At 34.6% G+C, this 14,155-nt stretch overlaps 1 protein-coding gene across 1 annotated transcript in view; it reads right to left on the minus strand.

Annotated features, from left to right (window-relative positions):
- Positions 1-6,698: 6,698 nt before the first annotated feature.
- The window catches only part of LOC107740047 (hippocampus abundant transcript 1 protein-like), a 13,106-nt gene continuing 5,649 nt past the window's right edge, over positions 6,699-14,155 (minus strand). The window contains exons 7-12 of the mRNA XM_016552323.1: positions 13,271-13,384; positions 12,087-12,158; positions 10,402-10,514; positions 10,162-10,259; positions 8,902-9,056; positions 6,699-7,249 (exon numbers count right to left, since the gene is read on the minus strand). Coding sequence (XP_016407809.1) covers positions 7,034-7,249; positions 8,902-9,056; positions 10,162-10,259; positions 10,402-10,514; positions 12,087-12,158; positions 13,271-13,384 — 768 coding nt within the window. The 3' untranslated portion in view covers positions 6,699-7,033. The remainder of the gene's footprint in view (positions 7,250-8,901; positions 9,057-10,161; positions 10,260-10,401; positions 10,515-12,086; positions 12,159-13,270; positions 13,385-14,155) is intronic.

Consider the following 14,155-nt stretch of genomic DNA (forward strand, 5'->3'; position numbering starts at 1 on the left):
ATATATATATATATATATCTCGAAACTACCATGAATATCTAGTAAGGATAATATTAATATAAATAATCCTAAATCTTGAGAGAAAAGATTCAATATCATATAAATATAAAATATGTTATATTTAATATATGGTATTAAATATATATTAGATCTTTTAATATATTAAATATTGAATTATATAATAATTACATTTAATATCACATTAAATATATAATATGATATTTTGTCAAAAAAAACTGGCAGTGAGGTAAACTAAAATTCTTGAAACTATCATAAATATATAGTAAGGATAATAATTATAATATAATAATAATAAATTTTGACAGAAATGATTCAATATCATATTAAATATAAAATAGAATACTTTATATATTTAATATATGAATTTAAATATTGTATATTATATGTTATTTCTAGAATAAGGTAAATAATTTAACAATTCTTAAAACTACTACCTAGTGAGCATAATATTATATTACAAATCCTAAGTCTTTATAGAAATGTTTGCTATTAAGTAAGTTTATCTTTGTTGAGCTTTAAATGTTAAGCTATTTCTGACTAGTTTTAGGGTTCATTAATATTTTCAGTGGCTAAATATTTAAGTAATAATATCTAATGATAATAATAACAACTGGCAGCTTTTTTTAATCAATTAATTTATTTATTTAGATGTAATAATATGCTCTTCAGTGTGCTTTGTGAATTCCATGCTGTAGCACAGGAGTGTGTTTTGATAATGCGTGTGTTCAACATGATTCAACACATACTGTAAAAAGCAATGAAAGGTGATGTATTTTGCGATCCAGTGCTCGATATCTAGTACTTTTCTCTCTCGTGTTCATGTAGATAACATTTCCTGCAGGTGTTTTCAATGGCAGCTGTGTTAAAAACCTACTGTAGGCTATATGCTGTCATCCCATGTGAAATCTAGGTTTTGTGGTCCCAGCACTCCTCTGTAGGCTTGCTTTTTAAAGCGGGTCAGTCCCGCGCCTGTATTTTCCTCCAGCTGACAGACGCGAGCGACTGCTGCCGTTTTCACAGCTGAAATCGCCTGTGCTGCCCTGACACGGCAGATAAGCACACAGGCTTTCAGGAAACAGTGAGAGGGCTTCATCTGCTCCGCTTTAAGTCAACGCGAACAAAACGCCTTCAAGAGCAGCAGTCCTCCCAGAATGCACTGCACACACGATCAAACATACTGCAGATCCTCACCGTCTTTCACAGACATTAAAGGAGCTCAAATATGAACATTGTGTCATCATTTACTCCCCCTCATGTCATTCCAAACCTATATGACTTTCTTCCGCTCATGCTGCTCTTTCCACGCTATTAGTGACCGAGCTTAGTCCATATGATTCATTCGCTGAGTTCCAAGTCTTCTGAAACCACACAGCACTTTTGATTACTGCTTGATTAGCATCCCATCAATGTCTGCTTTTTTAGAGAAACTAGGATGAAAGTCTTTCTCAAATTTACTGAACAAAAGTGTGCCTGTCAATCTCAGATAGTGTCTGCAAGATGTGTTAAAGATCGCTTCATCTGGAAAGTATCTGCTGTGTACAAACATCTGATAGACGTCTGTAAGATGTCAATTTTACATGCATTCTAAATCATAAACATCTTAAAGACATCTTCTAAACGTCCATTTGACATCTGATAGACGTCTGTAAGATGTCAATTTTACATGCATTCTAAATCATAAACATCTTAAAGACATCTTCTAAACGTCTATTTGACATCTGATAGACGTCTGTAAGATGTCAATTTTACATGCATTCTAAATCATAAACATCTTAAAGACATCTTCAAAACGTCTATTTGACATCTCATAGACGACTGTAAGATGTCAATTTTACATACATTCTAAATCATAAACATCTTAAATACATCTTCTAGACGTCTATTTGACATCTGATAGACGTCTGTAAGATGTCAATTTTACATGCATTCTAAATCATAAACATCTTAAAGACAACGTCTATTTGACATCTTGATTGGAAGCGACCTATAGACATATTGCAGATGAGCAAACACTCTAAAAAAATACGTCTTGCAGATGTAAATGCAGACGTCATGCTTTCAGGGAAGCGTTTTCTTTATGACGAGTTTCTATGGGAAAACGGTTAACATGACAGTTTGTGCGGTGTGTTCATATTCTGTACGTATGTGTTTTATTAATAGCCTATACCGAATTTGGTCCACCGATAGCACTGTCTTAATGCATTAAGCCACATTAAGCATTTTCTTTATAATGGTTTTCTATAAGGAAACGCTTACCGTACACACGTTTCTATTCAGTGTTCATCTTGTACATAGTATGCTTTATTAATACTTTATTTGGTCTTCTAATATCACTGTCTTAATGCATTAAACCACATTAAGGATTTTCTTTATAATGGTTTTCTGTGGGGGAACGCTTAACGTTTATAGATATAAAATCTTGAGCAGAAATGGTTTTGGTCCTGCACAGCAGGTGTAAAACCCTTTAAAATTGAGGTAAAACTCTTGAATTTGGAAATTGAGAAGAAATTAATAGTGAATGACAACTTATGTTTATCCAAAAAGTTTTAACTAAAAATTCGGGATTAACTCATATTTGTAGTCAGTCTATTTTCACTGTAGGCCTATTTAAAAGAATGTTACGTTATGTTGTTAAATTTTGAATTCTGCTAAAGTTCTCCTTTTGTGTTTCACAGAAGAATGAAAGTCATGCGGGTTTGGAGCGACATGAGGGTGAGTAAATGATGACAGAATGATCATTTTTGGCTGAACTAACCCTTTAACCACTCATATAGTGTGGCTCATCATAAAAGACCATCATAAACCAGTGGAACCAAAATCAAACTCAGGCAGGGGGTGATTCAGTCTTGGATGGACCATAAAGATGCTGTGAAGTGTAATTGTATGGTCAGAACTGAGAATCCCGCTCACTATAGCGTGCACTAGTAGTGCATAGGGTGAGTTGAGAATGTTCTCCTCAAGATTCACAGTAATACATTGATGTGACCTCTGCTTTGGAGATATGCAGCTGATGCATAAAATTACATGATGTAATCCATTCACTGCTCCCATGAGAGAGAGAGAGCATGTCAAAACTATAACTATAAATATTTATGAACTACACAGATGTGTGATAGCATGCACAGTGTCAAAATATGTTGCCAACTTGCCACATTGATTATATTGACAACAATAACAATATAGCATGGCCTTTAGTGCCTCAAAAGTAGATGGTGTGTCACATCACACTATTTTGTGTATTTTAGCACCACTAAAGAAACTTAGCACTTAGAAACCCAAATGATCTATGTTGGGACTGGCCAATAGATATTGCAAGACAGAAAGTTGTGGAAATGCGATGGCAAATGGGAAGATTTCCAGAGAATGATTTGTCAAATAAAGCATCGTATGACTTCACACTCTCAAAAACGTCTGTAAAAACAGGGCCCAATGTGCTGCGTTAATATGAAGGATTTTTCCCTATTGATTTTTCACAGGTGTTTTTGCTGTATTTTGAGTTACTCATTGCACTGTGTTGTGTCTATAGACATACTGTACTATGTTTTGATACATTTATGGTGTTATTGTCATTTTTTAACCTTTACAGTCTGTTCACTCAGTCTGCCATTGCATGGAGAAGGAACATTTTGCATATGCTGCTAAACAACTGGTCAAAACAACTGAATGTACGCAAGTAAACAAGTTAATGAATTAATTTGTGGGTGCATTGTTTATTTAGGTGGGAACAACACTGATGTAATCAATAGTAATGGCCGTGCTAGTAATCTAAAACTAAACCAATAGAGTTTTACTGGTAATTTCCTAATGAAACAAAGTGTTTTGAATTCTATTTTGGACGGCAGAGGAACGTTTTGTAGCATCACTAAACTGAACTGCATTAGAGGCATTTAGATACTGTGCTGAGGTTATTCTGATGAGATCTCAAGGGTTCAGCATCAGTCAGACATCTCAGCTACATCAACACTGCCATCCAGAGGAGATCTGAGAACTCGAGTGGGGACTGAGAGTATTTCACATGCATTGAAACACCAAGGAACGCTTGATGACTTTGCATCTGTTTATACATTGAGTTTTAGTGGGTGGGAAATTATTGCATGTTGATTGGTTGACATTTTGAAATGAACTCCCAGTGTGATTTACAGTAAATGATCATGCATTTGGAATATTTATAGGTATGCAAATTTTTCTATGCACGGTGCTGGTAATTTCCTCTGAACCACTGTACAATTTACAAGTCATTGAAATGTTTGTGGTTAAAGACTGCAAACTAGTTGATTGTGTGGCGCTAAATGTGATTATGAGAGAATAGCCACATTATACCTTGGTTCTTTTAGATATTTCATGGTACTGATTATCATATTCATACACCATGCAGCACAGGTACGTCTGCAAGATGTCTGTTAAAAATCTGGAAAGCATCTGCTGTGTACAAACATCTGATAGACGTCTCTAAGATGTCAGTTTTACATAAATCTCTAAATCATGAACATCTTAAAGACATTTTCTAAACGTCTATTTGACATCTGATAGGAAACGTCCTATAGACATATTGCAGCTGAGCAAACACTCTAAAAAATACGTCTTGCAGACGTAAAATAGACGTCTCTGTGATGTACGTGTGCTTTCAGGCACACAAACGGTTTTGTCAGACAAAAACAAGGTAATGCTAAGTCATTGTTGATGTTCTCAGAAATCCCAGAACGTAAGTAGCACAACGGCGCCATCTAATGATCAAGAGAAATACTGATTTACTATACTGAAATACTGATTACTATAAGAGAAATAGTGAACTAAATGCTGAAATACTAAGAAACACATCACGCCATGACTCTTAGTGTTCTTTATTCATTTGCACCTATTTAATCCATTCCCACAATACATGACAATAAATACGTAAAGGTCCCTGTACATTTCATCTTCATCAGCTGCTCAATGTACTCGGTATTTACAGTCAGACTCGGATCTACTACAAACATGTTTTACACTTCAGGCACCTTGTGTATCCCGTTGAAAGACACACAAATACTTGACGAGTTCAGAAAGGAAAAGCGAAAGTTATTCTCGGGAACGCGTGCGTGTTGCTCCTGACGATCGGTTGACCTTATTTGGAGCAGCACTTTAATTGTTCGAAAAGTATTGCGGGTCTGGCAACATGTAAAAGTTTTTCTGTAATACTATTCAATACATATACAATACTTTACAATCCTAAAATAATAAATATGACCGTCGCTATTGCATTTTTAAACCGCCGTTACAAGCTGTGCACGAATATATTCAAAACCCAAAAGCGCGGGAACTACGGCTGAGCCGTTACACGCTTTGGAATGCCACGTTCCGCAGTCGCGTCATAAATACACACACAAGCTTAAAGTTTCACATCACTGCTTTATAAATATGGCTGAAATGATGCAAACACATGGAAAAAGGGTCAAGGGTGGAGAATAAATGATGGGAAGCAAATATTCAGATTCTGTTCAGGATCTCTGTTTGATTCACAGGTCACCAGAACCGTTCTGAATGGAATATCTGCCATATTTGTATGGAATACTGGAAGTGGAGGAAATGATAAGCATGTGGAACAGGAAATGAGCACAGGTCAGTCAAACAATGACCTCAAACTCTAATGAGACGCTCCACAAACAGTGTTCTTCACACAAAACAGACAGAGGCCTCTGGGAAACATAAAGCATTGTTCTGGAAATTCATACCAGTGTTCATGCAAAAAAATAAATCATCAGCTTGGAAAACGTTAATTGTATGAGAAAATATGGAATTCATGAACAAAACAATGAAATTCTTCTGTAATTCTAATGAATCTTGGAAAAATCCCATATTGAAAATGGAATGTGGCTAAAAAACAAGAGGCAGATAAAAATATAGTCAGGTCGAATCTCACCTCATTTCACAAAATCATCGAAACCTCCAAAAATGAGGTAGCTGGTACGTAGATGTTGGCTGATTTTTAATAAATACTAATTATCCTTAAGGAAATATATAAATATTGAGTTAAATAGCTTAACAAATGCACATTGCCAATTTTTTTCTCGAAAGTAAAAATTAAGGTAAAATTTCACTTGTACAAATGTAATATTTTAAGCAATACTGTGATTTTTAACCCATGTTTCTCAACATCAAATGGCATTCGCAGGCCATTTTTGTTTTAAATTGAATGCCATTTTTGATCACTACTGCATAGAACCTTTACACACATACACACACACACACACACAATTCAAGAACTTCACAATCAAGCCATGTCTGAAACAACTAACTGGCCTAAAAGAACTACGTTAGCATCAGTAACTACACCAAACCGCTGGTGCTCTAGTGTTTCGGGTTTGGTTAACATCGTCACAAATACTGTTCATGCAACCGGATGCATCTCTAATCTATTAAAACCTTGTCATACGCCACAGGATATGTGACTTTAAGGCTTGTGTAAGGAAACTTCGCTCAATCGCTGCAGTATAAAAATACTGTTTCCGTTTGGGTGAATCTCATGAAATCGGTTTAAAATCACAAGAAATTCGTTTTTTCTTAATGCAAATAAAGCCTGTTTTTAGGAGGGAGAAAATGTGCTTGAAAATAATGTCAAGAAAAGTCTAAAAATAGGCTTTTTTTTCTTCTTCAGGTCGTAATGACCTAAACCATGATTTCATGAAATTCACCCAGTTTTTCTTCAATCTCACGACTTTCAAGCCACCACAAGCTCCGCATACAGTACAATAAACTTTACTGCACTTTGCCCAAATATCTATATACATGAAGAGCTTTGCAATCAAACCGAACGCATACGATCCCACTGATCGAGCCCTTAGTGTGTTAAACGCTGTAAAAACGCTTAATAAAAAAGCCTCTGAGTTTAAAACCAATAACCGTTTCGTCATAATCAACAAAAAAAACACACTAAATAAATTCCGCACGCTCTCAAACATTAGTCGCCGGGCAGATGGAGGGTTTGCGATGTGTTGACGACCTTTTAATCTTTTCCAAACGTGATTTTGTTTCAGAGTCAGACATTGCTGTCCTCCAGCAGCGGTTCGAAGTCCTCGTCGCTCCCCGGCAGCAGCGTGTTGGTGTGAGCGCCGGATAGACTCGCGCTGCTCTTAAGGGTTTGGCAGGGCGTCGCTGGGGGCGTCGGGTGGTCCGGGATGAAGAGAGCGACTATAAACGCCACCACCACTGTACAGGCGCCCAGGAGGAACGGAGGACCGGGGATTATGGTCTTCTACACAAAAAAACAGGCGAAAGGTAAGTGGCATTAGAGGAAGTCATCACGGATTTATGACACTGTTGAAGCTATGAGTGAGTATTCACTTCGATATAGAAACAAAGCTGTGTGATATAGATAATATATATATTAAATATTAGGGCTGGGTTTTGACAAAAAGTTCACGATTCGATTCTCATTCACAAGCGTGCGATTCGATTCAATATTGATTATTTTGGATATATATCAGGTACGCATGCCAAATTTTCAAGGAAAAAATCTCTCAACCAATGTTGTAAAATATACATGAGAGTCAGTTGGTACTACATTAATATTGAAGGTTAAAATGGACTGATTTGTTAAAATTACACTTAATTAAGTTTTTAAAATAATAAAGTTACAATTACATAATATTTCTACTTCAGCTCGTTTTTTTGAAATATAAACATAATGGTGGCTGTCAAATGCTTATTGCGATATATTGGATGGGAAGTGCCCTTCAATGTTCCGTCCATTAACTGAAAACAGGCTAGAATAATCGATTCTTGGGATTTAAGAATCGATATCGTTCCGTAAAAATGAGAATCGATTAATATCAAGATATCGATATTTTTTACCCAGCCCTATTAAATATATCAAGTAGTGAAAGTGACATGTGGCCAAGTATTATATTATGTATTATATATACTAATATATAATAATATATACTGTATTTTACACAATTTGTCACATTTTTGACGAGCCAAGTTTATTTGTATAGCACATTTCCCACATGCTGGAAGATTGTTTAAATAAATACATTTAGGCTTGGTGTTTATAAGAAATGTTGTTAATAATCAATGCCACTATAGGCTAAATAATGTTTTTTTTTTTACTTGGGCCTATATTTTTAATTCCTGTTCTGAATAACATACAATTTAAAGGATTTGCTGTCGAGTGAAGGAAACTAAAATACATGTTTATAGTGTTTGTAAACGTTTCGTTCTGATTACCGGTATTTTACATTACTTATGATTGTAATAAAATTTTACTTATACGCAGATGCAAAATTATATATTATTTTTATAATTATAATTCCTAAACATTAAAAATAAACATTGAAAATGCCATGCAGGGAGCACTTTTAAATGATGATGCAAATTAATGAATAGAAGTAAAATGGTTTTATGCAAAATAATGTAGCAGATGTGTTATATATTTTTATTACATATAATATATACAGTATATAATTTTGACATTGCATCATAACAGCAAAAGCTTTGTACGAAATAGATAATATATAGCAAAATATAATTATTATTTTATATTATTTTAATTTTTTTAATTTTTTTAATTTTTAAATTGGTTATATTTTGCTCATAAATTGATGTATATACATAAACGTTTATATTTATATTATCATTTTTATAATTATTATTATTTATTTGCTTTTATATTTTTTTTATTTTTATTTATTTATATTTAAAAGTAAATTTTTTATCATTTCAACCAGTCATCGCAGCCAAATAGATTAAATAATTACATTAATAAATAAACATTTTAAGCATTAAAAATGCCATGCATGGAGTGCCTTTGAGTGATGATGCAAATGAATCACTGAATACATGTTTTGAACTGATTCACTGAAGTAATTTAAATTCTTCCTGTATAACAGACAGACTGACACGTACCTCTGTGGAGGTCTGTAGTGGGATGGCGTAGTCGGGCTGGATGGTGGTGATCCCGCTCAACTCCACATTAAAGAGGAAGAAAATGAAGCCGTACAGTGCCGGACCCAGACCATTACAGAGCCCCCGAATCCCTGTTATCATGCCCTGAACCAGACCTGCGGTAATACAACACACACGGATGGAAAAACAGCTCATATGCACAACATAAACTCCTAATGCCTTAGTACAGTGGTCGCCAACCTGTTGATCTCAGTGATAGTCTGAGTCTGTAAACGGCTGTAAACAGAGGCCAGAGTCGCTGAAGACGGACGCAAAGAGGAGAAAATACTGTAGCAGGCAGAGCAAACTCACTGTTCACAATGCTCGAAATATAGGAAGAATATATAAATATTGAATTGGGGGTACATGTATCACTGAAGGAAACTTCAGAAAAGTTTCGATGGCAATGGCATTTTCTTTTTCTCTTACCTCCATATTAAGTAATAATAATAGCAATAATAATTCATTAAATTTATATAGTGCTTTTCTAAGCACTCAAAGCACTTTACATTGTGAGGGGGATCTCCTCATCCATCACCAGTAGTATTTATAAGCGCAGCGCTGCTTTGTTTACAGCAGTACCTGCTGTCAGAGACGTTCTCAATCAGCCCGTCTGCTGGTTTTGTTTCATGCAGATGTTTTATGTTGCATAATTTCACAAAGATAAAGTCAGACCGTCCTGTTTTTGCTTTAAATCTTGAAATTATAAAATTCCATTTAAATAAAAAAATAACTGCTCGTGCTACATGGGTGTATCATTTGTTGTTTGGATTGTGATTGGCTACAGATATTTTTGTTTGAGACTAGTTTGCTTGTTATAGAGCAAATAAACAATAAATAAATAAATCTGCGACCACTTTTGGAATCAGCCATAAAAAAAACTATCCAAATCGACCATGAAAAATCATCACTAATTAAAATACTAAATAAAAGGCCTCAGATTGGTAGTACAATCTGGGCTGTCTTTTTCTATCAGTTCTTCAATAGGTAGGTCTTGTCTTTCATAAAGGCCGAGGTCAAGGATCTTGGAAGGTCAAGGAAGGTTGGTGACCACTGCGTTAATAGAAACCAACATGAAATGAAACCGTGGACTTTCTGAATGCACGCTCCTGCTCTCGCAGTGCACAGTTCATTACTTGTTTTAAAGACAAATGTTGTTTTTCTTCAGTCCTTACAGTTTTGAAAAGGTAAAATCTCGAAAGTTAGCATATAAGAGTTTACCCTGTTTATCTGGATCCGCGCTGCGTGACACTAAAGCGCTCACTGCAGGGAAGGTTATGCTGGACATGGCCGCCACCGCGCCGGCCGCCCACATCATCCTAAACAACAACACAAATAACAGCATAAACGACAATCGCTTCTGGACATCAAACAGAAGTGACTTGCTCTTCTTACACCAGACGATTGTTATGTTTTATTCGCATAAGCAGGTCATTTCTCTTGATCTAGATGTTAACTCACCACGGCTCGGACCCCAAACCGTACCAGGCCAGCTGGAGAATCTGGAAACCCAGACCCAGAAGAACCGTGTTCTTGTTCCCGATGGTCCTCATCAATAAAGTCAGAAAAAGCGTCTGGCGGGAACAGGAGAGAATGAATTTTTACATTGCCCTGCATCATATTTGCTGAACGAATACTCGTTTCGGACTAACTTTGGGTGCTGATTCTGAAAATAGTGCCTTTTGCTTGAGTTCGTCACACTTTATCACAAAATATGATGCATTTTGTAGCATTTTTGTTTCCAACGACCAATTGCAATTGCAGAAAATCTTAAATTCATAGTCATGGCATTAAATGTTGCATGCACTGCAAAAAAATTAACATCTTCCTCAGTATTGAAAAAGAAAACAAAGAACAAATATCTGTCAATGGGGAATGAAAACTTATTTTCCCTTTGAATTAAGTCGATTTTTGTTCATGTTTTAATCATAAAAATCACTTTAAAGCAAGACAAATATACTGAGGAAGAACATCACTTTTTTGCAGTGATCAGAATGTAGAATAAAATATATTTCCATCATAGTTTTTTTTTTGTAAAATGAATCAAAAAGTCTGTAGGAAGTTGTGTTTTCAAACTTGCTAATACAACTCATTGTGCTTCCTAGACATTTGCATTTAAAGATCATATTGACAAATGATTCCCTTTAATTTATTCATTAAAATTGTGTCTTAAAAAGGTCTTAAATGTATCTTCATGAAGCTTGCAGAAACCCTGCTGTGCAACTCTCAGCCCATTTTCACATTTATGACATTAATTCATGCCTATTCCTGATTTTAAGGTTAGATTTATAGCGAGTGACTAGAAAATGCAAACATGAGCAGATGTTTTGGGTGTTTTACTACATCCAAACAGTGACTGACAATTACAGATTTCATGGGGAAAAAAGCTTATTTATTCATAAACATGTTTTTATGTAAAGCTCTGAGACATTAAACAGACTATTTGAATATATTTTTCCACTCTTTTGCAGATTGTAAGTTAAATTATACATTTTAAATACTTGTTTTTATCATTAAAACCAAAGCGTTTAACATTCAACAGCTTTTGTTATTTTGATGAGTGCATTAAATCTGATACATATAATTCGAAAAAAATCTTAATTCTTATTTTGTGAAAAAATATATGTGAAATATATGTTAAAAAATAAGATTTATTCTTTTATATTTGAATTTATTATGTGATATTTATTTTTTATATTTATAAAAAAAAAATGTATATATATATTTTTTTCCAATTTATTATATGATATATATTATTGAACTCAGCATCATCATATTAACTAAAATTAGGCCTTTTTTGCAAATCAGCAGACATTTTTTCCTACATGCAGGGCTGTGTTATTGTTATTATACTGAAACGTCATTGTTTTCATTGCTGTGTCGTATTGAATCGGAGCAAAGCTGCTAGAATTCACCTCGCTTATTGCAGGGCTAAAAATAAAACCCCTCCACTTAAATAAACCAGCTAACACCATGCTATCTGCTCATTACAGCCCTGCCTATATTTCATTACATTTACAGTTGAACTTTTAAAGGAATTCAATTCAATTAGAAAGCGTTTGCGAGAGCCACTTTCACGAGACGGCTCGCCGGCTCAACGACACGAGTAATAAGGCAGAGCCAAGAATATTGCCTCAATTAAATACCTGCGCCAGGATGGAGAGGATTCCCACCACGCCGATGAACACCGCGATCGTTTTGGGCGAGAAGTTAATGACCTGAGAGACACAGAGAAAGAGCCGCGTCACTATCAGTCTGCACCAGCGCGCCCCGATCCAGTGAACTCTGCTATGTCCAGTAATGAGCCGTCACTGAACTCAACTCAGCGCTCAGACAGGATGCCACTAACAATCCAGCTGACCCCGGAACATCCTGAGAACCCGACGACTGTGCGAAATAGAATTCTGTAGAACGCAACAATGTTTCAAACTGCAGTTTGCTACATTCTTGTCACATGACCTTGTTACATTGCATGTTTAATTAAACATGTGAAGTCCAGTTATTATATATATATATATGTGTGACCCTGGAGCACAAAACCAGTCTTAAGTCGCTGGGGTATATTTGTAGCAATAGCCAAAAATACATTGTATGGGTCAAAATTATAGATTTTTCTTTTATAGCAAAAATCATTAGGATATTATGTATGGATCATGTTCCATGAAGATATTTTGTAAATTTCCTACCGTAAATAGATCAATTGATTAGTTATATGCATTGCTAAGAACATTAGTAATATGCATTGCTAAGGACTTCATTTGGACAACTTTAAAGATGATTTTCTCAATATTTTGATTTTTTTGCATCCTCAGATTCCAGATTTTCAAATAGTTGTATCTCGGCCAAATATTGTTCTATCCTAACAAACCATACATTAATGGAAAGATTATTTATTCAGCTTTCAGATGATGTATAAATCTCAATTTTAAAAAATTGACCCTTATGACTGGTTTTGTGCTCCAGGGTCACAAATAATTATAAAACTAAATAAATAAATATATTATGGGAAAAAATTGGGCGCATTAACTTAATTCATTTCAAATAAATGCTGTTCTTTTGGAGTTTAGAAGTAGTATGGTAGTGTCTTTGTTTACTAATCCTACTTGTTTAGTTAATTAGAAGCATATTGCTGCTAAAACCCTTCCAGTCATCAGTGCAGCTCTATCCGAGCTAATGAATCATGGGACTGTTCGACAGTAGCAGACAGTGAAAACATGCAGCATAAACCGCTGATTAAAGTTCAATGGAAGCTGACAGCTGCTTTATTCGGGAACATTAAATATAGAATCTTTACTCTTGTTCATTAAAAACCAAGAAATAAACACCTTACCTGTCGCAGGTAGAGGAAAAAGCTGGAGTACTGACCCGCCTCGGGCAGATAGGACAGAAACACTGTGATACAGATGAGCAGAACGGTCGTGTCCTGCCCAACTTTCCGCATAGACTGTGAAGAAACACAAGAAGCATCAATAAAACGCTTAGTAAATGATAAAAGGAGTTTTGGATATCAGTATATTTTAATCATCAGTACTAGTCTGATTAGCCCAATATTGTAAACAATATTGTATAGAGTGAGATTTATAAATACAGAACATTACAGATAGAGAACATTTATAAATACATATTTATGAACAAACCAGTTATATTTACATAACATTTAGACTGCCAGTCAAAAGTTTTTGAACAGTAAGATTTTTAATGTTTTTCTGCTCAAAAATCATTTATTATTATTATTATTATTATTAATATTTAAAACAGTTGAGTACATTTTTTCAGAATTATTTCATGAATAGAAAGATCCAAAGATGAGCATTTATCTGAAATAAAAAGCTTTTGTAACATTATACACTATTCCATTCAAAAGCATGGAGTCAGTATAAATTTTTTTTAGTTTTTTTTTTTGGAAAGAAATTATAGAAATTACTACTTTTATTTAGCAAAGACGCTTTAAATTGATCAAAAGTGATGATAAAGACATTTATAATGTTACAAAAGATTTCTATATCAGATAAATGCTGTTCTTTGAACGTTCTATTCATCAAAGAAACCTGAAAAAAAATGATACTCTGCTGTTTTCAACATAATAATAATAAATGTTTTTTGAGCAGCAAATCAGAATATCAGAATATCAGAATGATTTCTGAAGGATAGTGTGACTGGAGTAATGATGCTAAAAATTTAGCTTTGAAATCACAATAAATTAAATTTTAAAATA

Source organism: Sinocyclocheilus rhinocerous, unplaced genomic scaffold (genome assembly GCF_001515625.1).
Source record: "Sinocyclocheilus rhinocerous isolate Xijiao unplaced genomic scaffold, SAMN03320098_v1.1 scaffold6216, whole genome shotgun sequence".
Classification (NCBI taxonomy): Eukaryota; Metazoa; Chordata; class Actinopteri; order Cypriniformes; family Cyprinidae; genus Sinocyclocheilus; species Sinocyclocheilus rhinocerous.